At 43.7% G+C, this 27500-nt stretch overlaps 1 protein-coding gene and 1 long non-coding RNA gene across 4 annotated transcripts in view; one reads left to right on the top strand and one right to left on the bottom strand.

Moving 5' to 3' along the window:
- Positions 1 to 27500, bottom strand: part of LOC311059249 — a 510343-nt gene that overhangs the window by 287701 nt on the left and 195142 nt on the right. The window lies entirely within an intron of this gene.
- The window catches only part of mapk8a (mitogen-activated protein kinase 8a), a 37672-nt gene that overhangs the window by 674 nt on the left and 9498 nt on the right, over positions 1 to 27500 (top strand). For 2 of the 3 annotated variants that reach the window (XM_084076971.1, XM_084076973.1), the window contains exons 3-9: positions 7023 to 7192; positions 9306 to 9435; positions 9689 to 9747; positions 10074 to 10212; positions 14969 to 15134; positions 17605 to 17676; positions 20321 to 20503. In XM_084076971.1, coding sequence (XP_083933097.1) covers positions 7023 to 7192; positions 9306 to 9435; positions 9689 to 9747; positions 10074 to 10212; positions 14969 to 15134; positions 17605 to 17676; positions 20321 to 20503 — 919 coding nt within the window. Of the gene's footprint in view, positions 1 to 7022; positions 7193 to 9305; positions 9436 to 9688; positions 9748 to 10073; positions 10213 to 14968; positions 15135 to 16430; positions 16503 to 17604; positions 17677 to 20320; positions 20504 to 27500 lie in introns of all 3 variants that reach the window. The other variant, XM_084076972.1, reaches the window with a different exon arrangement.

Raw genomic sequence — 27500 nt, 5'->3', positions numbered from 1 at the left:
AACGATCCTACCCTTAAATGCCGTAATAACGATGTAATAACGGTGTAATAACCATGTAATTACTATGTAATAACGCACATAATGTATAGGATTACACTGTAAAGACCCTCGGTGTTAGTATGACTCCGAGGGAGTGTGCGGAATGGAACCAAATGGACCCTCACGGGTCCATTTGGTTCCATTCCGCACACCCTCGGAGTTCTAGCATTGTTACAATAACCTCGTCAGCCTATAGTGTGAATAATGGGATCCCACCATCTTGCGATATTTTTTTTCCAAACGTTAATAGAATTATTATTATGACGTATTTTGTATTGTACAAAAATGATGAATGATCCGTGCAGGCCAGGCGACGATAACATGTACCTGCTGTCGTCATAAAGGGGTCGTGTGTGTTTTCCAAGGTTAATGCATGTTTATAGCAGCAGGAGAAGGGACATAAATCAATCGATCATATTGATCCGAAATGCGATTCATGGTTATTTGTGGTACCGTACCGGTATAAAGGTTCAATGCGTGTATTTTTCTCTCCCCCCCCCCTTTTGCCGGTTCCATTCAAGACCCTGTGTGTAGCTTAACGATCTGCTTATATTCACATGCATGGTGAGAAAGCTGTTTTATTCAATATACAGAGGCATGTGTGAGCGTATAATATATGGAAAATATCCAAATCTATTGAAATATCATCGTTATATCGCATAGATTATGCAGCAGATTTGCATGTGAGTTTAGTTTGAGGCCTTGCGGTTTATATTAGAGTAGTGGTTCTCAAAGTGGGGCCCAGGGACCATCTGGGGTTCCCAAATGGGGACCCTTACAGATCTGTAACTCTGAGAGTGTACACATGGACCCAAATGGACCCTTATGCCATTTGTACACTCTCAGAGTTATGGGGGTCCTTGAAATGAAAAGGTTTGAGAACCACTGTATTAGAATAGAGCATGTGTTTAAATGTTATTGTATCCCACCGGTGTTGTTGTCCATTGACTGATGCTAAAACTGAATGTGAAAGCATTATGGGGTGAGGACGGGGTCTGACACGTTCGGTGTTCATTTGCCTTGTTTAACCCCCCCCCCCCCCCCCCCTTCATTAAAGGAATAATCTGGCTGAAGCAAGCTTCATTAGACAAAACCCATGCAGGCAATTAAAGGCCACTGCACTGTAGGACTAGGTCAACACTAGTACTAATGCTGAGAGAGGTGCCTCTGGAAGCAGACTAAAGGGGAAATTCTTTGATTTAAAACACACCAGGCGTCTAGATTTCTCCTCAGTGTTTCTCAACCTGCGGGCCCGGGGCCCCAATGTTGGGCCGTGTGGATAAGGTAGGGGCCCCCAAATTATTGAACATTTATAATAAGTCATGATATTTTTTTGGAGCGATAATAATAGGAGCTTAACGTTAATACTATGTTAGCCATCCGATCCCAAACCACTTAAAACCCTAGCATCCGTATATTCTGGGGGAAAAACTCAGAAAATATAGCAGATCTACAATGCTTACAACAACAACGTGCTATTTTCTGCCACGATATTTCATGCAGCGTGAAAACAGAAAAAGACACTAGTGTATAGTATTACCAATAACGGTAATATGGGGTTTAAAAGTGGTTAAAATTAACATACTCTGAAGAAAATGCACGCAGCCCACCTATCTGACCACTTAAAGCAGTGGTTCTCAAACCTTTTCATGTCAAGGACCCCCAAATTGACACTTATTAGCCCACGGACCCCCATTTCAAAAGATATGCCTCAGGGACCCCCATACTAGAATATTTTTCACTGCTATACCAGTAATTTTCAAGAGGACCCCCAGTTTGACATGCATTAGGCTACCATGTTAAAGGAGTAGTTCACCCAAAAAATGACTTATTTTCTATCAATTACACCAGGGGTTCTCAACCTTTTCAATCTGCGACCCCCCAAAATAATCATATCTGAACTGGGAAACCCTCCAAAATAATCATATTTGAACTGGGAAACCCTCCAAAATAATCATATTTGAACTGGGAAACCCTCCAAAATAATCATATTTGAACTGGGAAACCCTCCAAAATAATCATATTTGAACTGGGAAACCCTCCAAAATAATCATATTTGAATTGGGAAACCCTCCAAAATGATCATATTTGAACTGGGAAACCCTCCAAAATAATCATATTTGAACTGGGAAACCCTCCAAAATAATCATATTTGAACTGGGAAACCCTCCAAAATAATCATATTTGAACTAGGGACCCCCCACCCTGATAAGCACTTGGAATTCTAGGAGTTGAGGCATTGCATTTTGTTTGACTCGGCTCCATATTGTGAAGATAGCTGATCTAACAACGCTTCACATTGTGAGGCGTTGTGAGCTTGTAGATCTGCTATTTTCACAATTGTTGCCTCTTTCTTACATTATTTGACAATTCTTGGCCAGTTTTTATAGTATAGTTTGTTGATTACTTTTTTTGGTAGGTATTAAAAAGGTGTTAAAAGTCCTTACATTGTCACTTCACTGTCATCTGGGGACCCCACTAAAATCATGTGGGGACCCACCTGGGGGTCCCAACCCACAGGTTGAGAACCACTGAATTACACAACCCATGAAACATTGAATTCATGGAGATCGTTTAGTTTGTCACATTCCTAAAGCCAATAATTTGATGATAATAATAAAAATGATAATGTATCCGGTAGGAGACACCGCTGGTCATCAACAAAATAATGTCCATGAATTCAATGCTTCATGGGGAAGTGTAATTGATAGAAAATAAGTCATTTTTTAGGGTGAACTACTCCTTTTAGTGGTCAGATGGGTGAGCCACGAATCCGCCGAAACACAAAATGGTTTGAGAAACCACTGATCTGATCTATCTCCTCGTTGTTGTTGCTGTTTCTTTCTGAGCTCACCGATTGGATGGGAACACTTTAACCCATTAAGACCGGGAACGCATCTGTGTAATTATTAGATTTCTTTGGCTATTCAAATATAGCAGATCTACAAGCTCTATGAGCTTGTAGATCTGCTATTTTGTGAAGAAAAAAAAATGTTTTTTTTGCAAATCTTTGAATATATATTTTTCTAAGCGAACATTTTCAACTCTGTTACAACTTCTGGGGGTCCCTGGAACCAAATATTTTGAGATGGGGGTCCAAGGGCAAATATATATCATTTTTGAGAAGACATTTGTAGAATCCCCCAGAAGCAAAGATTTGAGTTACAAATGTTCGCTTTAAACAATATATATATTCAAAGATTTGCAAAAAAAATCCATGATTCCCCCCCCCCCCACAAAAAAATAGCAGATCTACAAGCTCATAGCGCGGCACTCTGAGCTTATAGATCTGCTATTTTTGAATATCTAAAAATAATTTTTGAAAATCTAAAAATGACACTCAGATGCGTTCCCGGTCTTAATGAGTTAACAGGTGCTGCATTGGCAAGACCTCTGGCGTGTTTACTGCATCCCTCTGTAAATCCATGAGGCGTGTGGCGTGTGCAACTACACGTTACTGGAAACACTACTCAGTGTTCCACGTCTTTTTATACAGAACATTTTGTGACGCTGTTGTTGTATCTGCCTAATATTATGCACCCAGCAACAACTAGTTGTTACATAACCAGGGGGGCATTATTATGAATTGTATGTCGTTGTTGCTGTCTGGCTAGAGAGACCTCTTATCTGCATATTTCAACTTTTAACAGTGTTCTTTTAACAATTTAATGCCCTACTTCGCCATGCTACAGTGTGTCGCACACAAAAGTAGCAAAAAATAGCCGATCTTCTATTTTTGAAATTATTTTTATAAAGTGAAAGTCTGCTTTTAGAAATATTTAACCAATAAAAAGTCAAAACAACTGACAAGAGCTTAATAATCAAAACAACTGACAAGAGCTTAATGATAACTATTGGACCCATTGGAACACAGGTTTCTTTCCTGAAAAGTATAACAGTTTGGACATGCAAGGTTTCCACCTGACGGCAACGATGATAATTATGATTCAGTGGAAACAGAGTGATATAATTGCTGGGATGAGTTCACCTAGGTATCAAAGAAGAAGATTCTAGCCCCCCCCCCCTCCCACGTTGACATTGAGAGACCCCCCCCCCCCCCCCCCTGACCGTCATGCTAACACAGTGATATAAATGACACCGGCCTGTCATCCACTCTCTACACCAATGTGTTGTGACTCAACCTATCAGGATCCGAAACGTGTGTCAGATCTTCTCGTGTAATTCATTTATAAAAAAAGAGATGTAGTGTGGCGCAATGGTTCTCAAAGTGGGGTCTGGGGACCCCCCAGGGGGGCCCTTCTTGGCAAACGTAGTTAATATAGCATCACAATCATTTTAACCACAATTTATGTGTTGGCTGTTCAAAAATAGCAGATCTACATTTTGATATTTTTGAAATTTCAAAGATCTTTGGAACATTTTGATAAAAAGAAAAAAAATACATCTTTTCTTCTGGGGGGTCCATCTGGCACAAAACATTTTCAGATGGCGCTCCCCGGCCAAATATGTATCAATTTGGGGGTCCTTGACCAGTGTTGCCAGATTCTGTGAGAGAAACAAGCAACCAGGTCTAGGAAAACCAGCCCAAAAGAAGCGCGACTATGGGTCACATGTGCACTTTTACTTATACATCAGCTATTTGAAAATAGCAGGTCTACAAGCTCACAACGCGTCGCGATGCGACGCGTTGTGAGCTTGTAGATCGGCTATTTTCAAATAAAATCTTGCGGGGAAATTATAATAAGCAAATCTGGCAACCCTGTCCTTGACATGAACAAGTTAGAGAACCCCTGGTGTGGTGTGTGTCTATTTTGATGTTATTGTGAGGGACTGACACAGAGAGAGAGAGAGAGAGAGCGAGATGCGTGCGTGTTTGTGACGTCATGGAGGAGCAGAAGGGGAACGCTGACACGTTTCACTGTGGCAAATCATTCCGTTCCTCATATGGACTGTGTTTTGTAAGCGAGATGATGGCGAGTCGTGATTATTATACGGTTGCTTATACATAAAGCTTTGTTTGGCTTTTCCTGAAAGGGGAAGAGGCGGCAAGATGAGGTGACCGTAGTAATTTGTTTAATTCCTATAGGCCGGTCATATGGAAAGTGTAGAGGTCTGTTAAACAGCGTGGCGAGAAAGATTACCATTAAATAGCAAAATGTAATAACCGCGTAATAGCCGTGAAATTGCGCATATTGTATAGGAAACGTAGAAATCGGCAGTGTCAATACTTATTATTCACACTTTAGTTGCGAGCCAATGTCACGCTACAAAAAAATAGCCGATCTACAAGCTCACAGATCACTCAAAGTGGGGTCCGGGACCCCCAGGGGTTCTTGGGGGGGGGGGGGGGGGGGGGGGGGGGTTCCAGGGGGTCCCCAGCAAAATCATCTTCACCACTTTATCCATTTATACGTTGGTTATTCAAAAAATGCAGATCTAGCTTGTACACCTGCTATTTTTGGAAACTTTTGAATAATTTTGATAGTTTTTAACATAAATCTTCTCTCCTGGGGGTTCCTGGCACAAAACCTTTTCAGGTGGGGGTCCGAGACTCCGCGGCCAACTGCATATCAGTTTTGTCCGTGGCATGAATAGACACAGTTGCGAGCCAATATCGTGCAACAAGAAATAGCCGATCTACAAGCTCACAGAGGGGGTGGGGACTGGGGAGAAGGAGGGGGGTGTCATTCAATCAAAATGAGCATCTCTTGCTTTGTGTTCCTATCTGGACCCCCAGCCCTCCCTCCCTCCCGGTGTAACCTGACCCACTTAACATGTGCCTGGCTGTGTGGAAGACCTGCCCTGCGGTAACGCAACAGGGCCTGGACTGACTGGAGTCCTGGGCCGGGGTCCAAAACCTCGCTAGCGGTCGGTCGGTCGGTCGGTCGGTTGGTCAGTCAGTCAGTCAGGCACACAGGCTAGGAGGAATCTTCACCAGCAGGGCTTTGGGTTTCCAATGTGAGAGAGATATTCTGAGCCTCGTGTTTCATATGATGGAGTAGTAGAGATCAGCGGGCGCCCGGCCCAACGATGACCACATCTTTGCTGTCGGGGGGCAGAAACCTGCTATCTCCATATTCTAACTATGTGTTTTTTTTTCTCGTAAATTAAAGCCCTACTTCACACTACAGCAGGGGTCCTCAACCTTTTCAGGCCAAGGACCCCCTAGCTGAGAGAGAGATGAAGCAGGGACCCCCTCTATATCGTATAAAATTGTGTTTCAGTTTCAACATATTTTGTTTACGTGGTCTGCTCTTTTTTCCCTCTACACCTATGCCTCTTTGCCAAAAATAGCCGATCTACAAGCTCACAACGCCTCGCGCTGCGAGGCGTTGTGAGCTTGTAGATCTGATATTTTTTCTTCTCAGAAAAGGGATGCTAGGGTTCAAGTGGTTAAGGTAAAAAAAAAAATCGTATCACACAAAGATTTGGCGGACCCCCTGTAGTAACTCCGAGGACCCCCTAGGGGTCCCGGACCCCCTGTTGAAGACCCCTGCACTACAGCATCACACAAAAGCATCGAAAGTAGCAGATCCGCAAGCTCGAAACGTGGGTGGGTGCGAAGCGGCGCGTTTTCGAGCTTGTGGAATTGTGGGCTTTGTCCCAAGCTAGTGGAATCGTTTGAATTTGAATCCTGAAAAGTAATAGTTTTATAGACATATGAGGTTTCCACCCGACATAGAGGACATCAAATCTTCCATCCCGGGTCTGGTTTGCTGAGTTGGTTGCGGTCGTGGGAGGGGGGGGGGTGGGGGGGGTCTATTCTGCAGCGCTCGCCTGAAGTGTGAATTTCAGCAGCAGTCTTTTAACCCCAGTTTAAATGCCATCTCAGGACCAGTAAGGCATGGGAATCACCACGGGAGCCTCACCATCAGATTATTGGGCCGCGATTTCCATAGCGTCGCGATTTGACGTTATTTCACTTTACTTGACTGCCGTGTAAAAAGTTGCAGGCCAAAGAACTCAAGCCATAATATTAAAACAACTTGTTTGTGTCCATCTTTGTCCCTTGTCCTCCACAGAGGACGTTTTTGGATGCGCAGAAAGCAGTGTTTGAAGATCTCGCCGCCATGAACAAGAACAAAAGAGAACGGGAGTTCTACAGCATCGACGTTGGGGACTCGACGTTCTGCGTGCTGAAACGCTACCAGAACCTCAGGCCCATTGGCTCAGGAGCACAGGGAATCGTCTGGTAAGCGTCGCACTCCCTCATCCATATTCAGTCCTCATCATCTCCACGCCAAAATAATAATATGCGACATTGTTTACCGTGCATGCACAGCATCAGGGGGATTCATGCTAATGAATATCTCATTTCATTACTTTAAACAATTACACATTCTGCTCATTCCTTCCTCGTGAACATTACGTTGGTTCCATCATCCAAAACCATCGAATCTAAACTTGTGCAAGAGTCAGAATAGGGCTGGGCAATATGTTGATATTATATCCATATTGTGATTATGATTGTGATTGTGACTAGATACAGTCGGCAATTTCGGATATTGTAATATCTTGGTATGGCATACGTAGCCTAAGTGTTGTTTTTTCCTGGTTTTACAACACATTCTCACTCCCAAGACGACAAATGGTTGACTTTTTGGGACGGATTTGACCAACCGTCAAACCGTCAAAACGTTTGACTCTAAGGGGGTAGTAGGTACCCTCTACGGCATGCATGCACACGTTGACTCAGGGGAATATGGGATACGATTCTGTCACTATCGGGACATTAACTCGAACGGCGCCGAGTCGGCTGAAGCGGACTTCTCAACGCTCGGCACGGCGACACGCTCCGCGGTGCCTCTCGTGGCTCAAGTCCGCTTTAGACGGACGTTTTAACAGTCCGTCGTTTTAACAGTTTTTTTAGCGGACCTGCCAACGGCACTTTTGTGTTCCTGGAGTGCGGAAGTTGCCCAGGACGGCACCGCTTGACGTCACGATACGCAAGAAGTTATCACATGCATTTTGGGGAGTGAGAGTGTGTTGTGTTTTAACGGCTGCATTACAGTAGAGCGATGACCTTTTTCTGAATTTACCTACTATCTGTTCTCGCTGTATATTATTTGCCTTTTCACTGAATCATTATGTAAGCAGTAAGTAGCCTTGGGAACCAACAGTACCCGAGCCACGTGGCCCCACAGGTCAGGAGCCTATCTCCTGTTTCTGTAGTGCGATGCAGCTTGATGTTCAACTACAGTACACCCCCCTGGACCCCCTGGACATGATGCTACAATAGTATGAGTCCAACCCTTGATGCTGTGTGCCAAGCAGTCAAGAGTCCCATCAAGGGTCCCATTTTCATAGTTTGGCTTTGGCAGTGTTGATTTTGTTGACTAAAAACAAATACAAACTAGACTAAAATGTTAGTGAGGGACTAGAGAAGAGATCCAGTAGAACCAAAAGACAAGTCATTTTATGTTTGGTTGGGCTCGGGTGTTGTGCTCTGAAAATAGCCGATCTACAAGCTCACGACGCATCCTTGCAACGCGTTGTGAGCTTGTAGATTGGCTATTTTCACCATGCAACCAATACATTTTAGTCGACTAAATCAACCTGACCTTCCTGTTTCGGGGCAGACCCTCTAACCACAAAGCCACTGAGTTGCTACCAATTGCAATACTGATGATTATTTATACTAGCTCTCCGCCCCACAATATTCTCACAATATCAATATCGAGGTATTTGGTCATCAAAAATATCGGGATATTAGATTTGATCCCCATCGCCCCAGCCCTACTTGCGCAAGAGTTGACATTTTTAAATGTCAAAAGGAGAATCTTATTGTCTCTATGTGTCATGGTTATGTCATCATAAAGCCATTGTGGAGCTGTTGAACTGTAAAATGCATATGGCCTGGTCTCCACTACTATACTGTACTGCAGGGGTCTTCAACCTTTTCAGGCCAAGGACCCCCTAGCTGAGAGAGAGAGATGAAGCAGGGACCCCCTACTCTATATTGTATAAAATTTAGTTTCAGACTAAACTTTTCTTTGTATACTTGGTCTGCTCTTTTTTCCCTCTACACCTATATACCTCTTTGCCAAAAATAGCAGATCTACAAGCTCACATCGCCTCGCGCTGCGAGGCGTTGTGAGCTTGTAGATCTGCTAATTTTGTCTAAAGTTCTCCTCAGAAAAGGGATGCTAGGGTTCAAGTAGTTAATGTACAACAAATAATCATATCACACAAAGATTTGGCGGACCCCCTGTAGCAACTCTGAGGACCCCCTAGGGGTCCCGGACCCCCTGTTGAAGACCTCTGCTGTACTGCATTTCCTGTATTCTGTCCTTTTCTTTCCCCAGCTCTGCATATGACCACAACCTTGAACGAAACGTTGCCATCAAGAAGCTGAGTCGGCCTTTCCAGAATCAGACCCATGCCAAGAGGGCCTACAGAGAACTAGTACTTATGAAATGTGTCAATCATAAAAATGTACGTTGGGTAAAACTGCTCAAAAATAAGTATTTTTCTTTACCATTTTAGCCCTATGTACTATGATGCCTACCCTGTGTAAGACAAATAGCAAAGAATAGCCAATCTACAAGCTCACACGTTGTTGTTGTGTGCTTTAACATTTTAAGATGCTAACAGCACATATATATTTATGAAGATAATGTGTGTGTGTGATTAATTATGACTAATTATTACACCATATGTGATTCTGATGCATGTCTTGTTTCCACAGATTATTGGTCTATTAAATGTATTTACTCCACAAAAAACATTAGAAGAATTTCAAGATGTGTAAGTAACTCTTTTGTCAGCGAGTGTGTGCGTGTGCGTGTGCGTGTGCGCGCGCGTGTGTGTGTGTGTGTGTGTGTGTGAGCGAGCGTGTGCCTGCGTGTCTCTCTCAGTGTACATTCTTCTGCTTGTGTTTGTGTTTGAGAAAATATGCACATATTAAAACAAAGTGCTGTGTGTGTGTGTGTGTGTGTGCGCGTGCGTGCATGCGTGTGCATGTGTGTGCGTGCGTATGCATTTGTGTGTGTGTGTGTGTGTGTGTGTGTGTGTGTGTGTGTGTGTGTGTGTGTGTGTGTGTGTGTGTGTGTGTGTGTGTCTGTGTGTTCCAGATACATAGTGATGGAGCTGATGGATGCCAACCTGTGCCAGGTGATTCAGATGGAGCTGGACCATGAGAGGCTGTCCTACCTGCTGTACCAGATGCTGTGTGGCATCAAGCACCTCCACGCTGCGGGCATCATTCACAGGGTAGGCATCACTCACAGGGAAGGGCATCATTCACAGGGTAGAGTAGGCATCATTCACAGGGTAGAGTAGGCATCATTCACAGGGTAGAGTAGGCATCATTCACAGGCTAGGGCAGGGTAGGCATCATTCTCTGTAATCAGTAACATGCAGGTGGGTGATACTTATGTCTATAAAATATGGTTTTATTGAAAGGCAATCAAAGGCTAGAGCGTATGAATCAAACGTCGGGTGTCCAACATTATAAGTGCCCCAGTGTGGCCGCAGAGTTCACTTCAGAATGAAGTGATTGTGAATGTGACTGTCATTACAATTTTCCTTGTGTCAATAAATTGTGTTTAACAGCAGTTGCCAGTTAAGCTTATCGATACGATACGATAATACTTTATTGTCAGTTCACACTGAAATTTGTCTTGCGACCCAGCAGCCATGTATGCAACAATAAACAGTACACACATTTGACATGACACAAGAAAACAAAACAAAATACATACATAAAGACATACAAAGACAAGAGACAAGAATGTCCACCCCTCAGCCTACCCCTGGCCTATAACTCCTGATTAAGCCTCAATGTCGTCTGATGGACAAAGGACCTCTTCAGTTTGACCTTATTGTATGTAGGAACACTGTATCTCCTTCCTGAAGGCAGCAACCTATATTCTCCATACAAAGCATGGCTAGTGTTTGAAGTGATATTCCTTGCCAACCTTATCATACTGTCATTATACGTAGATGTATAGAGCCTCTGAAGTGGTTGTCCAACAATCTTTGAACAAATGTTCACTTGCTGCAGCAGTTGTGACTTTAAGGCTACAGACATACATCCATACCAGGTGGTTCTACAGTACTGAAGAACACTCATAATAACAGAAGTGAAAAACAAAAGAAGAATCTGTCTACTAGCACCAAAAGATCTCAAACGGCAAAAAAAATAGACTCTTTGCTTTGTCTTCTTACCCACTGATTCAATCTGGTTATCAAAAACTAATACAATGTCATTTGATCTGCGTTTGCTAAAACCACACCAGACCATTTAGTTAATTTAATCCAGAACACAAGCAGATTGCTGTAATTTAAAGTTCTCTATAACCAGCAATGGGTGAGTGATAATTCTGTGTATCAAACATACATTTATTTCATGGCAACGTCGCTCTTCCATGGGCAGAGAGGGAGAGAGCGTAAGATTGCACTGGGGACAATGGCTTGCGCAATCTTCTCTTAAAGGCAATGGCATCTGGCACGGTGATTGGTTATGTTATTGTAACGCCCAAACCACACCTATGCATAATGTAACGGGTAACGCAGGTGTTCTAGGGATAAGGCTGGCGCCCGACGATAGCAAATTTTGCATGGGAACACCCCTTGTGCAACGCTAAATCCCCAAGGTTTTTACAACTCTTGGCAAAGATAGGGCCCAATGTGTAGCCTACCGATTTGCGTGATGTTAGGAGTAATATAAAAAAATATGTTTTGCAAAAATCGGCCTCCTGGTGGCGCTATAACAGGCCAATGTGAAGAATTTGGGGCAGAGGTTCTGCTCTGGCCTCCAGGGAGTGTGTGTGTGCAGTTTCACTGAGCTCAGTGCCAGAGATTAGCTACGGACGGACGGACGGACAGGCAGGGCCGGCCCTAGGATTTTCGTGGCCCTAAGCAAGATGTTTTTTTGGTGGCCCCCCCCAAACACCCCATTATAAAATCATTGTCATTTTTTATTGCATACTAAAATAATAACGCTAGTTGTTGGATAGGAGATACATGACATAATTACAATATGAAAGTAAAAATTACATTTTTAAATTTGACTTGTGGCCTAAGCTTATATTGCTTATAGCAGCGGCCTGCCCTGCGGACAGGGGGCAAAACATGGGCCTGGCAGAGACAAATTAAAGCAATGTGCTTTTCTGTTTTGTCTCTCTGTAAAAAAAAAGGGACCTGGAGCTGCATGACTCATTACATGACTCACACTGTTACTGTATGCAAATTGAGTATATCAATGTAAGCAGGGCAGACATTCCTCGCAGCTGCACTCGCTAGACGCTAGAACAAACATGTTACATCTGAGGTATTTGAGAGCCCATGCTTTAGATGATGAACACGGGGCGGATTTAGCAATTACCGGGGCTCCAGGCAAAGCTCAACTTTAGGGCCCTCCTCCTCCGCCCCCAAACAAACCCTTCACTTGCTACAATATGGGAACCCATGCTAAAAATAATATCCTCATTGATGACGTGGAGGGAAGAATATATTTGTTGCGTGGTGTAACCCAATGAATTTTGGCATCAAGGTGTGCTGTAGCCCAGTGGCTCTCAAACTCTTTCATGCCAAGGACCCCCATGTATTTGGCCGCGGACCCCCCCATCTCAAATGTTTTGTTCCAGGGACCTCCATGAGCAAAGATTTGAGTTACAAATGCTTTCTTAAAAATATATATATATTCAAAGGTTTGCACACATTTTCACGATTTTTCAAAAATAGCAGATCTACAAGCTCATAGTGCTATATTAACACTTTGAGAACCAATGCTGTAGCTGAATTAGCATTTAATAGGTCCCGAAAAATGCTGATCTACAAGCTCAGTATTTTAAATGTTTTTTAATTATGACAAAATATAGGCTACATTTGCAAATATTTCAGTGCTCATTGTACAACAGAGCCATATGAATATTCATTAAGATAACTACATATGACTGACTAATGTATTGGTTCTCAAAGTGGGGTCCGGGGACCTCCAGGGGTCCTTGGGGGAGTTCCAGGGGGTCCCCAGCTAAATGATGGATAGTTATAGGAACCAAATGGACCCTTATGGGTCTGTAACTGAGAGTCTAACTGAGAGTGTACACAATTTGTACACTCTCAGAATTAAAATAACATTGATTTTACAATATAAATTGGGGTCCCAGAGATAGAAATGCCATTAAATGGGGGTCCATAGCATAATGCATGTCAAACTGGGGGTCCTTGAAATTAAAATGGTTGAGAATCACTGCTAGAGCCGGAAAAAATCTTCTCTTAATAGGGGCTTGGCATATCTTTTCAAATGGGGGTCCGCGGGCTAATAAGTGTCAATTTGGGGGTCCTTGAATAAGTTTGAGAACCACTGGTTTAATTGACAACAACACATCAGACACATGCGTGCAGAATGTATACCGAACCATTCTGTAGGCAACTTTAGCCAGCATGAGATAATTAATTAGCCTACTCACCTACTGCTATGGACGAAAGAGAACACACTTGTTCCAAGGCCTACATTGTGTAGGCCTACATTGTCTAGGTAACAGGTTTGATCCATGTCCATTTTGTTTACACTTGAAAAGCGTCAAGTTGGCCTCCATAGAAATCTGATTTCCTCTAAAAACTGTGTGCATTTCAAAATAAGAGTCTCTTCTTTTTCCCCCCAACACTTTGTTTTGAAATCGACCTACCTTGATAGAAGTAGCCCAGGTGAAGCTACCTCACGCTACTGGGAACGCTAGTGTGTAGAAAGGGAATACATATTCTGATTTTCAGAGCCGTAGAAGCAGCCTGATGTCCTGATAGGCGAACATGCGACAGACACGTTGTGAGCTTGTAGATCGGCTATTTCCGGCGAAGAGATTTGATACCGGGGGGGAAAAAAGAAGTGGGTATAGAAGTATAGACACACTGGGGGGGGGACCCCGGTCAACAAAATATATAGGATTAAAGTGGTTAAACTCCTCCATATATACTTCTCCTCTGACCTGAGGTAGTTCAGGATAAATCAGGGGAGCGCTAATTAGCAGTCTGATCACGTTATTCTCCTGTGGATGAACTCACTTCAAAGATATACATGTTAAACTCGAACTCAATTAATGAGACGTATAATAATTAACTTCTCCCTTTGCCGCATATCTTTGGAATTCACACTGCTCACCACAGAGAATTATGGGGGGGGGGGGGGGGGGATTTCTCACCTCTATTCCATCTAATAAAAACCCACAAATAATAACAGGGGTCTTCAACAGGGGGTCCTCAGAGTTAATACAGGGGAGCCGGCAAATCTTTGTGTGATATCCCATTAACCACTTGAACCATAGCATCACTTTTCTGAGGGGAACATTAGCCCGAAAATAACAGATCTACAAGCATACACAACGTCTCGAAGCGCAAAGAGGTTTGGTGTAGGGGAAAAAAAAAGAGCTAACCAAGTACACGTTTTCTAAGTCTTGACGGTTTGAGACGTAGTTAACTGTCTGGAAAAATGCACGTTAACATGAATCCACTATGAATCCATGAAAACACTATACAATGACAGTGCTCTCTATGAAGCTATCTATGAAATCAATGGAAATGTTAATCTGCAACACAGCTTTATACATTATATCAGGGGTCTTCAACAGGGGGTCCGGGACCCCTAGGGGGTCCTCAGAGTTACGACAGGGGGTCCGCCAAATCTGTGTGTGATTTTTTTTTTACATTAACCACTTGAACCCTAGAATCCCTTTTCTGAGGAGAACTTTAGCCAAAAAATAGGCTAGTCATAGGTGTGTAGAGGGAAAAAATATCAGCAAAAGTGTATCTGAATGTTATACAATATAGAGGGGGTCCCTGCTTCATCTCTCTCTCAGCTAGGGGGTCCTTGGCCTGAAAACGTTGAAGACCCCTGCATTATATAGTGGGGGTCCCTGCTTCATCTCTCTCTCAGCCTGGGGGGGTCCTTGGGGCCTGAAAATCATTGAAGACCCCCAACCTACAAAATGACCATTTCTTGGCCTGTGTTCCTTCCTCCATACATCAGGACCTGAAGCCCAGTAACATCGTGGTGAAGTCAGACTGCACACTGAAGATCCTGGACTTCGGCCTGGCCCGGACCGCGGCCACAGGCCTGCTGATGACACCGTACGTGGTGACGCGGTACTACCGAGCCCCCGAGGTCATCCTGGGCATGGGCTACCAGGCCAACGGTCAGTATATCTGTCTGCCTGTCTGTCTGGCAGCTGTACACAGCGTTAACATGCTGTATACGTCTGCTATAGGGCTGTCACCATTACACATTTAAAAGTATACTACATTAGATCCGGCCCACCCATCTGACCACTGGTCAGCTGGGTGGGCCGCAAATGCTTTCCAAGATTTTCAAGTGAGCCCTATGATCCTGAAAAGGTTGAGAACTATTATATTGCTGTAAGTGATGTGTTTGGGTTCAAAGGGTTTTTGTTAAAAACAAACAAAAAAAGGTCTATATGTTCCATTTGTCCAGTAACAGGGGTCCCCCGGTCTCTCCAGCCCTTTAGTTAACAGAAAATAAATGTCAATGTGGGACATCAATTTCATCCAATTACGAGAGAAAGATAATTTATCGGCTTTAATTAGTTCCAATTTTGTCTGCTCATTGTTTTTGCTCCATCACTTGTTTATCCTCTATCCTGTACGAGTTCCCTCTCCTGATTGGATGAAATTGATATCCTGATCTGAAAAATTGATTATCTGTTTTTCTAAAGAAAAAGCTGGAGAGATGGGGAGACCCCTGTTAACTGAACAAAACAAGTCTTTAGCAATGAGTACTATCAGAATATATTAAACATTTCAGTTAAGTTAAATTCCGACCACAAATCCATGTTCATCTAATGCAGACAGAGCGGTGAAAACAGGTTTAATGCTCCTCATATGTATTCTTAAGTAGCATGGTGCTTCTCTGCATAAATGGATTAAGGTTGTTATGAGATTATTGCTTCCCAAACTAACCCCTTCTAACCGGATGCTCTGCCTTTCTTCTCAACTCGTACATGGTGAAATCCTGTGTTAATGTAACTCCAAAGAGTTGCCCTCTTTGGAGTTAAAGGAGCGCTAGACAATATTCAGCCACTAGATGCAGCACTTTTGCAATACCTCCGTTGCATAGGGTTGGTTATTTCCCTGTCAGCTCTATAAGGCAGCAACGGCAACATTCTGCAACATTGTAACGCAGTTACAACATTATATTTAGGGTTAAAAATTAAAAGTACATGAAAGCAGAGGGATAATGGCTGCCATTCAGAGGTAATAAACAAACCAATAATTTTGGAGTTTGGACATCCCAACAAAATGATTAAAAATTATTATTTCACAATTCATAAGTGTACTTTTATTTCACACTTTTGTAAAAAGCTGTGGGATGCATTATTTCCTTTTCATTAATTGTTTTCATGAAAACGTTGTCTATATAAACCCTTTAACACGGAGGATTTTACTGTGTACTCTCTCTTTGTTCACGTCGCTAGTGGACATATGGTCAGTGGGCTGCATACTGGCCGAAATGGTTCGCCATAAAATCCTTTTCCCGGGAAGGGACTGTATCCTTGCATCATTCTCCCTTAAAAAAAAAAACGCTTCTAATTCTAACGCTTTTTATTTTATTTATACGCTCCTTGTTAACATTCTCTGTGAAATGCTGTGCTGGTTCAAATCTGTCGGTGCTTTGCATTTGGCAACGGCGCAAGAAAGAGACTGTCAGATCTTTCCTCTGGATAGCAATCAATTCTTGGCACGGGGGGGGGGGGCAACGGAAAACGCTCGCCAGGTTTTTCAGGCAATCACTACTAACTAAAAGAGGTCAATATAATACTCCTCCTTCAAGAGTGAGTTTTAGGACGGTCATGGGGTATGATCTCTCTGCAACAAGTCATCGTTCATCTTCATTTTTTACCCCCACCCCTCACCCGCCCCCCAGCCCCCCAAGACCCATGGGGGGAAATCTTCCCTCTCACGTTCTGACAGAAGCCTCCGGCGCTGCTGCTCCTGCTGCTGCTGCATGCTGTCAGCTTTCAATTTTCATCCACGCTGCATACTTTCTTATGGCTCTTTTTGACTACTTTCAGAAATATAAGTGAACCGGTCTTCAACAGGGGGGTCAGGGACCCTTAGGGGGTCCTCAGAGTTACTACACGAGGGCCGCCAAATCTTTGTGTGATAGGAATGTTTTTTTTTTTTTTTTACATTAACTTGAACCCTAGTATCCCTTTCTCTGGGGGGGGGAGCCTTATAATCTCTGATCTACAAGCACCCGACGTGTTGCGTTGATGCGACAAGTTGTGAGCTTGTAGATCTGCTGTTATCTCTTTTTCTATTTATGACATACCTCCCCCCTTCTTTCAGGGGGGGTTCTGGTTATAATGGAAATGTAAAAAAACTAAAAACAAAAGAACAATCACAGAATTTCACGGAACGTCCTGGAACGTTCCAGGTTTATACGGAAAGGTTCTGGATATACGGGGTTAACCCTTTGTAGTTCCAAAAGAGCCGTTTTTTTTCTCATCCATGCCGCACCCATCTTTCTTTGTTGCGTTTATTTGTTTGTGTGTTTGACTTTGTATTTATTTAATTTCTGCATGCTCTCCCTTCCTCCTCCTGTCATCATCATCATCATCATCATCATCATCATCACACCTCCTGCAGTGGACGTATGGTCAGTGGGATGCATTGTGGCCGAGATGATCCGGGGGAGCGTGTTGTTCCCCGGCACTGATCGTATCCTTCTCCCCCCCACCCCCCCCCCCCCACCCTTTTCAGTTGCCATCTGATCCATCCCCAGAGTTCCCACCCCGATCACTTCGCTCCACCATTCCTACTGGTTTACATCTAGTCTCCCTCCCTCCCTCCCTCCCTCCCCTATGCTGCCCCTAGCCCTGAAACATGACTGTCATACCATGACAGTCATGGTGCCCAGAGTCCCTGGTTTATAGTGGTGTTCGATTTTTTTTACATTGCCAACTCTGTACATAAACGTTCAGATTTCAAATATAAAGTGCTTACCCCCGAGCCACGGATGTTACATGGTGATCCGGACCACGATAAGTACCCGTATCTCCCGGATTGTTCAATAAAAAGCATTTTAATCCGATCGCCGGCCATTTTCTCCGAATTTTCTCCGATGCTTTCAACCATGCGACACTAATGGTTGGGAGGTGTATTGCACTCTGATACATTACCAAAAAAAAAGAAAATGGCCGGCGATGGGATTAAAATGCTTTTTATTGAATAATACGGGAGATACGGGTACTTATCGCGGTACGGATCGCCTAACATCCGTGGCTCGGGGGCAAGCACTTTATATTTGAAATCTGAACGTTTACGTACATGTGAGAGTTGGCAAAAAATGTAACACCACTATAAACCAGGGACTCTCGGCACCATGACACTTGTATACAAGCGTCATGTGAACCATGGCTATGCTGCCCCCATATCACCCTATAGACATGAGGATATCGTTGTTGTCGGGTAGAAACCTCCTATCTCCATATTCTAACTTTTTGTGTTTTTTTGTTGTTGCGTGAATTAGCGCCCTACTTGATCACACTATACAGAGTCACACAAAAGTATCAAAAGTAGCAGATCCGCAAGCTCGAGCTTGTAGATCTGCTACTTTTGATACTTTTTAACCCATTAAGACCGCAAACGCATATATGTGTCATTTAATTTTTTTTGCTACAACCATTTTTTATACTTTTGGCTGTTCAAAAATAGCAGATCTACAAGCTTGTAGATCTGCTATTTTTGAAAAATCTTGGAACATGTCTTGCAAATCTTTTAATGCATATACTTTTTTGAAACAACATTTTTACTCAAATCTTTGCTTCTGGAGGTGACAGGTCCCTGGAACAAAATATTTGACACATGTTAAAAAATATATATATTCAAAGATTTCCACGATTTTCCACGATTAAAAATAAAAAAAGGTGATCTGCAAGCTCATAGTGCAGCACTCAGTGCTGCGCTATGAGCTTGTATATCTATTTTTTGAATAGCCAAAGAAATCTAAAAATGGCACAGACGCGTTCCCGGTCTAAAAGGGTTAAATTGAACCCTGAAAAGTAACAGTTTTGGAACATGAGGTTTCCACCCGACAGAGACGATATGTTTTGAACACTGCATAGTAGTTGTTTTGAACACTGCATAGTAGTTGTTTTGAACACTGCATAGTAGTTGTTTTGAACACTGCATAGTAGTTGTTTTGAACACTGCATAGTAGTTGTTTTGAACACTGCATAGTAGTTGTTTTGAACACTGCATAGTAGTTGTTTTGAACACTGCATAGTAGTTGTTTTGAACACTGCATAGTAGTTGTTTTGAACACTGCATAGTAGAATTCAGAGGGTAATCTTATAGAGAATAGATTATGGTTTGAGTCAAACAGCTGAGAAGATGTATTTTGCTATATCACTACAGATCATATGAATTTTAAAGCTGCAATCCGTAACCCGTGTCCTGTCCCCCCATGCGAGCACTGACATTTGTGCTGCTATAAGCTATAAGCCTCGGAAAGGCAGTTTGTTTTTTTGCCAGATGATATATTGCTTTCGAATGCTTTCATGCAATACCACTTGTCAGCCAGTAGTGGTCCTATACCGAGACCATTTAGACCCCTGGTGGTCCCCCGAGAAACATGGGGTAAACGTAGAGTATGTTAATACAACTGTGATGTTGAGAAATGTAGATCTACAAGCTTGTGAGCTTGTAGATCTGCTATCTTCGGAGCGTGACCCCCGCACACAACCAAACAAAATGACTTGTCGTAGTTCTACCACTGGGTCTCTTCTCCACTAGCCCCTCCCTAATGTTTATGTCTAGTTTTGATTTGATGTTGAAATTGTCAATACATTATCTAGTCATAGTTAATGGTCATCATTGCTTTGTTTTTATTTAGCTTTTATTACGTTTTCGGCAGTGAAAAAAAGGTAGTCGACAAACATTTTCTGTCATAGCTTTAGTCGACTTAATTAACACCGTCTCAGAGGTACATTAACACTGAGGACTTTACAATGCAAATTAGGGGCCTGTTAAAAACAAACAACTTGTGTCAAACGAGGGTCCGTGTCCTATTGGATATCAAACTGGGGGTCCTTGAAATTAAAAAGGTAGAGAATCACTACTCTACCATATAGATTGGTCAATGTCGTATTCATTAAGAAAAGTTATGGATTGCAGCTTTAAGTCGTTTTTTTGTTGTTGATGAGAAGCTATGTATGCATGTACGTACAGAGTGTGTGTGTGTGTGTGTGTGTGTGTGTGTGTGTGTGTGTGTGTGTGTGTGTGTGTGTGTGTGTGTGTGTGACAATGCACTGTAGTGTCTATGTGGTACTGTATATACGTTTCCCTAACACCGTTGCCTCAGACATCGATCAGTGGAACAAAGTGATAGAACAGCTGGGCACTCCGTCTCAGGAGTTCCTGATGAAGCTCAACCAATCGGTGAGGACGTACGTGGAGAACCGGCCGCGCTACGCCGGGTACACCTTCGAGAAGCTCTTCCCCGACGTGCTCTTTCCCGCCGACTCCGAACACAACAAACTGAAAGGTAATAGGAGCGTCTTTGTATCTCTGTCATAGCGTCGGTGCGCTGGGGGGGTTCCACGATGCGGTGCGGGTCACATGCACACGATTTTTATTAATAATTCATTAAACTACTATAAAACAACAGTAACAACACACTCTATCAGCCTCCAGTGGTGGACAATAGCAGATCTACAAGCTCACAATGCCTTGCGCTTGTGGATCTGCTATTTTCACATGGTTACTGTAATGTTTTATAATAATAATCGAAATCTACAAAGTAACTAGTAACTAAAGTTTTCAAATAATTGTAGTGGAGTAAAAGTACAATATTTGCCTCTGAGGTGTAGTGGAGTTACTGGAGTAGAAGTAAAAGTATTATAAATTGGAAATACTCGAGAGTCAAGTGCAAATACCTCAAAATTGTACTTAAGTACAGTTCTTGAGTACATGTACTTAAAGACGTATGCCAAAATCCATTTGAAAAAAATGCTAAATTAATTACAAAGCCTCTAATTAATTAGATTCACTTTTTTAATCAAGTCCCAGCCCTAGTATGTAAGTATTTATTTAATTCAGTCTGACCAGGAACAGGGATAAAACATATCCCGCTGGCCATATAAATCAATGACAAGAGGGGGGGGGGTATCAAAAGCACATGTAACCCTGTCTGCAGGTGTATATTATACGTGTACTGTATATATACTGTACTGTATATATATCGAGCCCACGTTTTAGGTGAAGCCACAAAGTGTGCTGATATATCTCTGAAAACGTTGGGTGATAATGTGTTCATCACATAATAAGTACCCATAACCTTATTGATTGAACGAGAAAGATTTGCATTTTATTCAACACCCTCAACAAGTCCCATGGGAGTTTAGTGTTTTCTGTGCTCCACCATCTTTGTCTCCACTAGACCGTGATAAATATCTCTCACATATCGGGTTTTTCTTTTTCAAGAAGCAGAAATCAATTTCAGTAAAATAATTTACTTCCCCTGGTTGGTGAAATCTGTAAAATCGGTAAAATGCAGCCCCAGGTCCATAGATTACAATTAATACAACTGTGATGTTGAGAAAAGTAGATTTACAAGCTTGTGAGCTTGTAGATCTGCTATCTTCGGAGCGCGACACCCGCACACAACCAAACAAAATGACTTGTCGTAGTTCTACCACTGGATCTCTTCTCCACTAGTCCCTCTCTAATATTTTTGTCTAGTTTTTATTTGTCTCCACTAGACCGTGATAGATATATCATAATCTCACATATCAGGTTTTTCTTTTCAGAAGCAGAAATCAATTTCAGAATAATTTACTTCCCCCGAGGCGGGGAAATCTGTAAAATGCAGCCCCAGGTCCATAGATTACAATTATACAATTATACAATTATTATACAATTATATGGTCATTTAGCCTTTTAGCGGACGCTCTTACCCAGAGTGACTTACAAGTGTGAAATCAGAGTAAACGTTTTGGTTCCTTTGGGCTCCGAAAAAACACCAGTGTCAATTCAATTCAATGGGCTTTATTGGCTTGAGAAAACATACGTTTACATTGCCAAAGCAAATTGTCCAAAACTGTGACTTTTCACGATTCAAATAAAAAAAAAATAGCAAAAGTAGCAGATCTACAAGCTCAAAACGCGTCGCTTCAGATCTGTTATTTTTGGCTAAAGTTCTCCTCAGAAAAGGGATGCTAGGTTTCAAGTGGTTAAGGTAAAAAAAAAAATCATATCAAACAAAGATTTGGCGGACCCCCTGTAGTAACACTAGGGGTCTCGGACCCCTTGTTGAAGACCTTTGCTGTAGTATGATCAAGTAGGGCCGTTTAATTTACGGACGGAAGAAAACACAAAACGTTAGAATATGGAGATAAGAGGTTTCTGCCGGACAGCAACGTAATGTGAAACAAAACAGTGTCTCCTCTCAGCCATGAATACTAACCAGACCCTCCATGTTAAACCATGATTATGGAGGCTGGGTTTTCCTCCATGTTTGACGTGCTGCTGACTTCCTTTCCTTAATGGAATTCTTGCTGAGCTCGGCAGAACCACAGCTCTCTATAGGTTGAGCAGAGGTCGCTCGCCGTGTCAGTTCAGCCCCGCCTTGCCCCCACTTCAGCTGCAAACCGATTGGTTGTTCTGACGTGTAGGCCCCCACGGGGGGAGATACGGCTGTAGCCTGCATCGATTGGTCAGCTGCCATGTGTAACCTCAGGGTTATATGACAGCCGACCAATCAGAACATGCCGATTACCCTCTCTGTCCTTTTATCACCCCTCTTATCCAGGTCAAATAAAGGCTGGGAATTATATATATATATATATATATATATATATATATATATATATATATATATATATATATGTAAAATGTCTTTAGCTAGAGTTCACTGCATGGCTAAATTATACCCCGACACCAGTATGCCGATAAGAGCATTTGGACCAGACCAGGAATGAAGGTTGAAAGTGGTTTTATTGCCAGTTGGTACAACACATGTGATGATGATGATGATATGGTGGTGATGATGATTTAACTAAATAGGAGTGAAAGACAGAAACAATCAGTAACTTAAACAAACAGAAAGCATAAACAGATCAGCGTAAGTGTCTATCAAACAAATTAAACCAAGGAACATAAGTCTAATAACAGAAAACAAACTTACTTATAATGCATCGGAAGTGCTCACATAGCTGTGATTTCTTGCAGTGAATCTCCAGACAGACAAAATGTTTGTCTGCTGGTTGAACCTGAGTCTATATAGGCCCACCCCAGCTGAACCAAACTAAGCTCAGATTGGGCCCCGCCCACCACTAAGTGGCATGATCAGTTTGTGAACCCAAATCCACCCACTCTCAACTTGAGAGGGGGTGGATTTTGTACAGCCGCCCCATCAAATACAATTTATTTGATCATTACTAACTTCCGCAAAAGGAATGACAATAATAACAAATAAAAGAAACAAACAGTGTTCAAGAATGACTATTTTGCCTGCAAGGGGATTCAGGGTCGGCCATTGCCGGAAGGGCCACTAGTCTGGCCACAGGTCTAATGTAGGTCTTGCCCTTGATCTCCACTTCTGCTGTACGAACGCGCCCGTCGTCGCTTGGCATGAGGCGAGTCACCCTTCCAATTGGCCACAGTCCTCTGGGCAACTGTGGGTCCACCACCATAACGACTGTGAATGCCTCCAGGTTGGCTGTGTCTTTATGCCATTTCTGGCGGGTTTGAAGGTTTGGTAGGTAATCTCTGATAAAACGTGACCAGAAGTGGTCAGCTAAGATCTGGCTGTGCTTCCACTTGCGGCGGCCAATGAGCTCGGTGTCGTTGTACACTGCCTGAGGAAGGGAGGCGTCCCGCCGCCCCATGAGGAGAAGGTTTGGGGTCACGGGGTCAGGGTCAGCCAGATCCGATGAAGCGTAACCAAGGGGTTTTGAGTTGAGGATTCCTTCTATTTCTATTAAAACAGTGTTAAGCACCTCCTCTGTAACGGTTTGGGCTCCCAGTGTCGATCGCAGTGCTGTCTTGATTGACCTCACCTCTCTTTCCCACACACCTCCGAAGTGGGGGGCATTTGGGGGGTTGAACTTGAATAGAATTTTTCTCTTACCCAGTTGATCCTTCAATGCTGGGCTCATTGCAGCAAAGGCATTGCTAAGTTCCCTTGCTCCTCCTCTGAAGTTCGTTCCACAGTCGGACAGAATTTCGAAAGGTTGACCTCTGCGTGATGTGAAACGGCGCAGGGACATCAAGAAACTGTCAGTATCGAGGCTGGTTAGGATTTCGATGTGAAGGCAGTGAGTGGTAAGGCACTTGAATAGGATCCCCCATCTTTTATCAGTTTTGCGGCCAACCTTTATGAGTAGTGGGCCAAAACAGTCCATCCCTGTGGACCAGAACGGGGGCTGTGTTAAACGGACCCTGGAAGAGGGTAGATCGGCCATCTTGGGTACAGTAGGTTTCGCCCTCCACTTCCTGCATTCCACACAGTTCCACTGATGCTGCTTAATGGCCTGACGTCCGCGGAGGATCCAGTATGAACGCCTAAGCTCAGCAAACACCCTCTCTGGGCCAGGATGTAAGAGGCGAGTGTCATAGTCCTTTATTATCAGCTGGGTGACTGCATGTTTAGGGTCAAGCACAATAGGATGCATTGCTCCTGGTTCTAGCTCTGCTGCCAACCGAAGTCTGCCTCCAACTCTGATAAGGTTAAGCTTGGGCTCAAACTGTGGAGAAAGGGAAATGAGGCGACTATGGGTTGGGGGGTCTTTACCCGACTTAAGTGCCTTGAGGTCATCTGGAAAGCTTACTGCTTGAGCTTGTGAAAGAATGAGAGCTTCAGCATCGACTCGATTGAATGTTAAGGAACCAGAGGGGGGGTATTTAGCGGCATCTTGCAAGTGTTGGTAGGTGGCCTCTACAAGCTCTGGCCAGGTGGTAAATTGACTAGGGTCAGGGAGGTCAGGTGGTATGTTACTCTGGGTGAGACCACAAAACAGAGGTTTGCGTAAATCAGGGATTGGATCGGGGGTGTGAGGTGGTAAGGCAGGCCATTGATCTGAAGATAAAGCTAGAAATGCTGGACCTCTGTTCCATCGGTTGGGTCCGGTCAGCTCATCGAGTCGTTTGCCCCGAGTAATATCGTCAGCAGGATTGTTACCTGAATCAACATAGTGCCACTGGTCGGGGGAGGTGAGCTCTAGGATCTCAGTGATGCGATTGGCAACAAAGACTTTGTATCTGCATGACACTGACTGTAGCCAGGTCAAGACTACAGTGGAATCTGACCAAAGCACTGTTTTGTCAATAGAGATTGTTAGCTCTCTCTGGAGGAGCTGAGCCATCTGAGCTCCAGTGAGGGCCGCGGACAGTTCAAGGCGAGGAATGGTGATCTGTTGTTTGGGAGCTACTCGAGATCTGGCTATAACGAATGAAACATGAACCCCCCCTTTCTCGTCCTCCATCCTCAGATAGGCTACAGAACCATACGCCCTTTCCGAGGCATCACAGAAGATATGCAGTTGTCTTGACTTCACAGGATAAGGGGCGTTAAATTCATACCATCTCGGGTAGTGTAGATTGGCCAGGTTATGGAGCTCGTTCTCCCACTCAACCCATGCTTGCTGAATTTCCCCAGGGGATATCGGGTCGTCCCATTCTCTCCTTTTCATCCAGAGCTGTTGGAGGAGGACTTTGGCTCGAGCGGTGAAAGGTGATATAAATCCAAGGGGATCGTACTGTGTGGCAAGTACTTTGTATACGTTCCTCATTGTCAAAGTGTCATACAGCACTGGTCTATGCTTGTAGCTTAAAGTGTCTGAGATAAAGTGCCAGCTTAAGCCGAGAGTGCCCTCTGTAGGGTCGGTTCGGTCCTGGCTCAGCCAACACTCGGTACTGTCGGCCCGAGCCTCTGGGGGTAGGTGGTCCACAACAGATTGAGTATTGCTGGCCCACTGCCTGAGGTCAAAGCCTCCAGTGCACAGCACCTCTCGCAGCTTCGTGATCAGTTCTTTGGCTTCTAGGGGGCAAGGGAGTGAATGTAGGCAATTGTCTACATAGAAAGATTCCAGGACGGTAGCTGCGATGTCATTGTTAGGCTCTTGGTGGGATTGAGCATGTCTCTGAACAGCGTGGATTGCGCAGCATGGGCTGCATGTTGTACCAAAAGGTAGGACTTGCCACTCGTATACGTCGGGGGGGCTCTCTCTTCTGAGGTCACGCCACAGGAATCTTAAAAGTGGTCTATCTTCAGGTAAAAGTCTAATCTGATGGAACATTGACTTAATATCACCGCTGATGGCCACTTTGTGCTGTCGGAAGCGGAGCAATACACCCAGCATTGAAGGACCCAACACTGGGCCGGGGAGGAGTTGTTCGTTCAGAACTTGGCCTTGATAGGGGAATGAGCAGTTAAAGACTATGCGGTGTTTACCGTTATGCTCCACAATGTGGTGGGGGATGTACCAGGATTCTAGGGATTTAGAGATTTGCTCAGTGGTCAGTTTCTTTACATAGCCGGCCTGTACCAGCTTATCTATTTCTTGACAGTAGATTTGGGACAATTCTGGTTTTCGGGCAAGGCGACGTTCGGTCTGGCGCAGGAGGGGCATGACAGAGTCTGGGGGGGATTGCAGCTTCGGGGCATTGGGGATACGGATAAGGGGTGTTGCATAGCGTTTAAGCCCATCAACTTCCGCTCTGATGGTTTTGGTTTCCAGCAAATCCATGGCCTCTTTGTCCTGTTTTGATCTTGTAATTAGTTTCTCGTTCTTAAAGGGGAGAACATCCAACTGCCATAATTTTTCGACATGGCGACTGAGTTCTGCGTAGGGGGCCCCAGTTGAGGTAAAGAGGGCTTGGGCCGCATCTGAATGCTCCTGGAAGAAGGTTCGCCCTTGGAGGGTCCAGCCTAGCTGGGTATGGAGGGCTATGGGTGTCCCTGGTGGCCCTAGGCAGACTTTCTTGGTTGGGGTTATTAGGTGAGAATTGTCTGCTCCAATCAGGAGAAGGGGCTGCACATTGGAAAAGGGGTGGAGAGGAAGGCCCTGTAGATGGCGGTAGCGTGTTTTGAGTTTATCTACTGGGTAGCTCTGCTCCACCAGTGACAACTTGGCTGAGGTGAATGCGTTCGTAATTGGGAACGTCTTCTGGGGATTAAAGAAAGGTGAGATCTCAAAACTAACTGAAGCCCCATCCAATGCCTCAGTTTGTTGTCTGATGGTACGTACGAGCAGCCGTTCAAAGTCTCCTTGGAGCCTAAGTTGCTTACGTGCTGCTGGTAGGAGCATTGTACGCTGGGAATGGTGATGATGATATGGTGGTGATGATGATTTAACTAAATAGGAGTGAAAGACAGAAACAATCAGTAACTTAAACAAACAGAAAGCATAAACAGATCAGCGTAAGTGTCTATCAAACAAATTAAACCAAGGAACATAAGTCTAATAACAGAAAACAAACTTACTTATAATGCATCGGAAGTGCTCACATAGCTGTGATTTCTTGCAGTGAATCTCCAGACA

Source organism: Gymnoscopelus microlampas, assembly GCF_963454915.1.
Source record: "Gymnoscopelus microlampas genome assembly, chromosome: 13".
NCBI classification, from domain to species: domain Eukaryota; kingdom Metazoa; phylum Chordata; class Actinopteri; order Myctophiformes; family Myctophidae; genus Gymnoscopelus; species Gymnoscopelus microlampas.
This window is presented reverse-complemented; position numbering and strand designations above follow the sequence as displayed.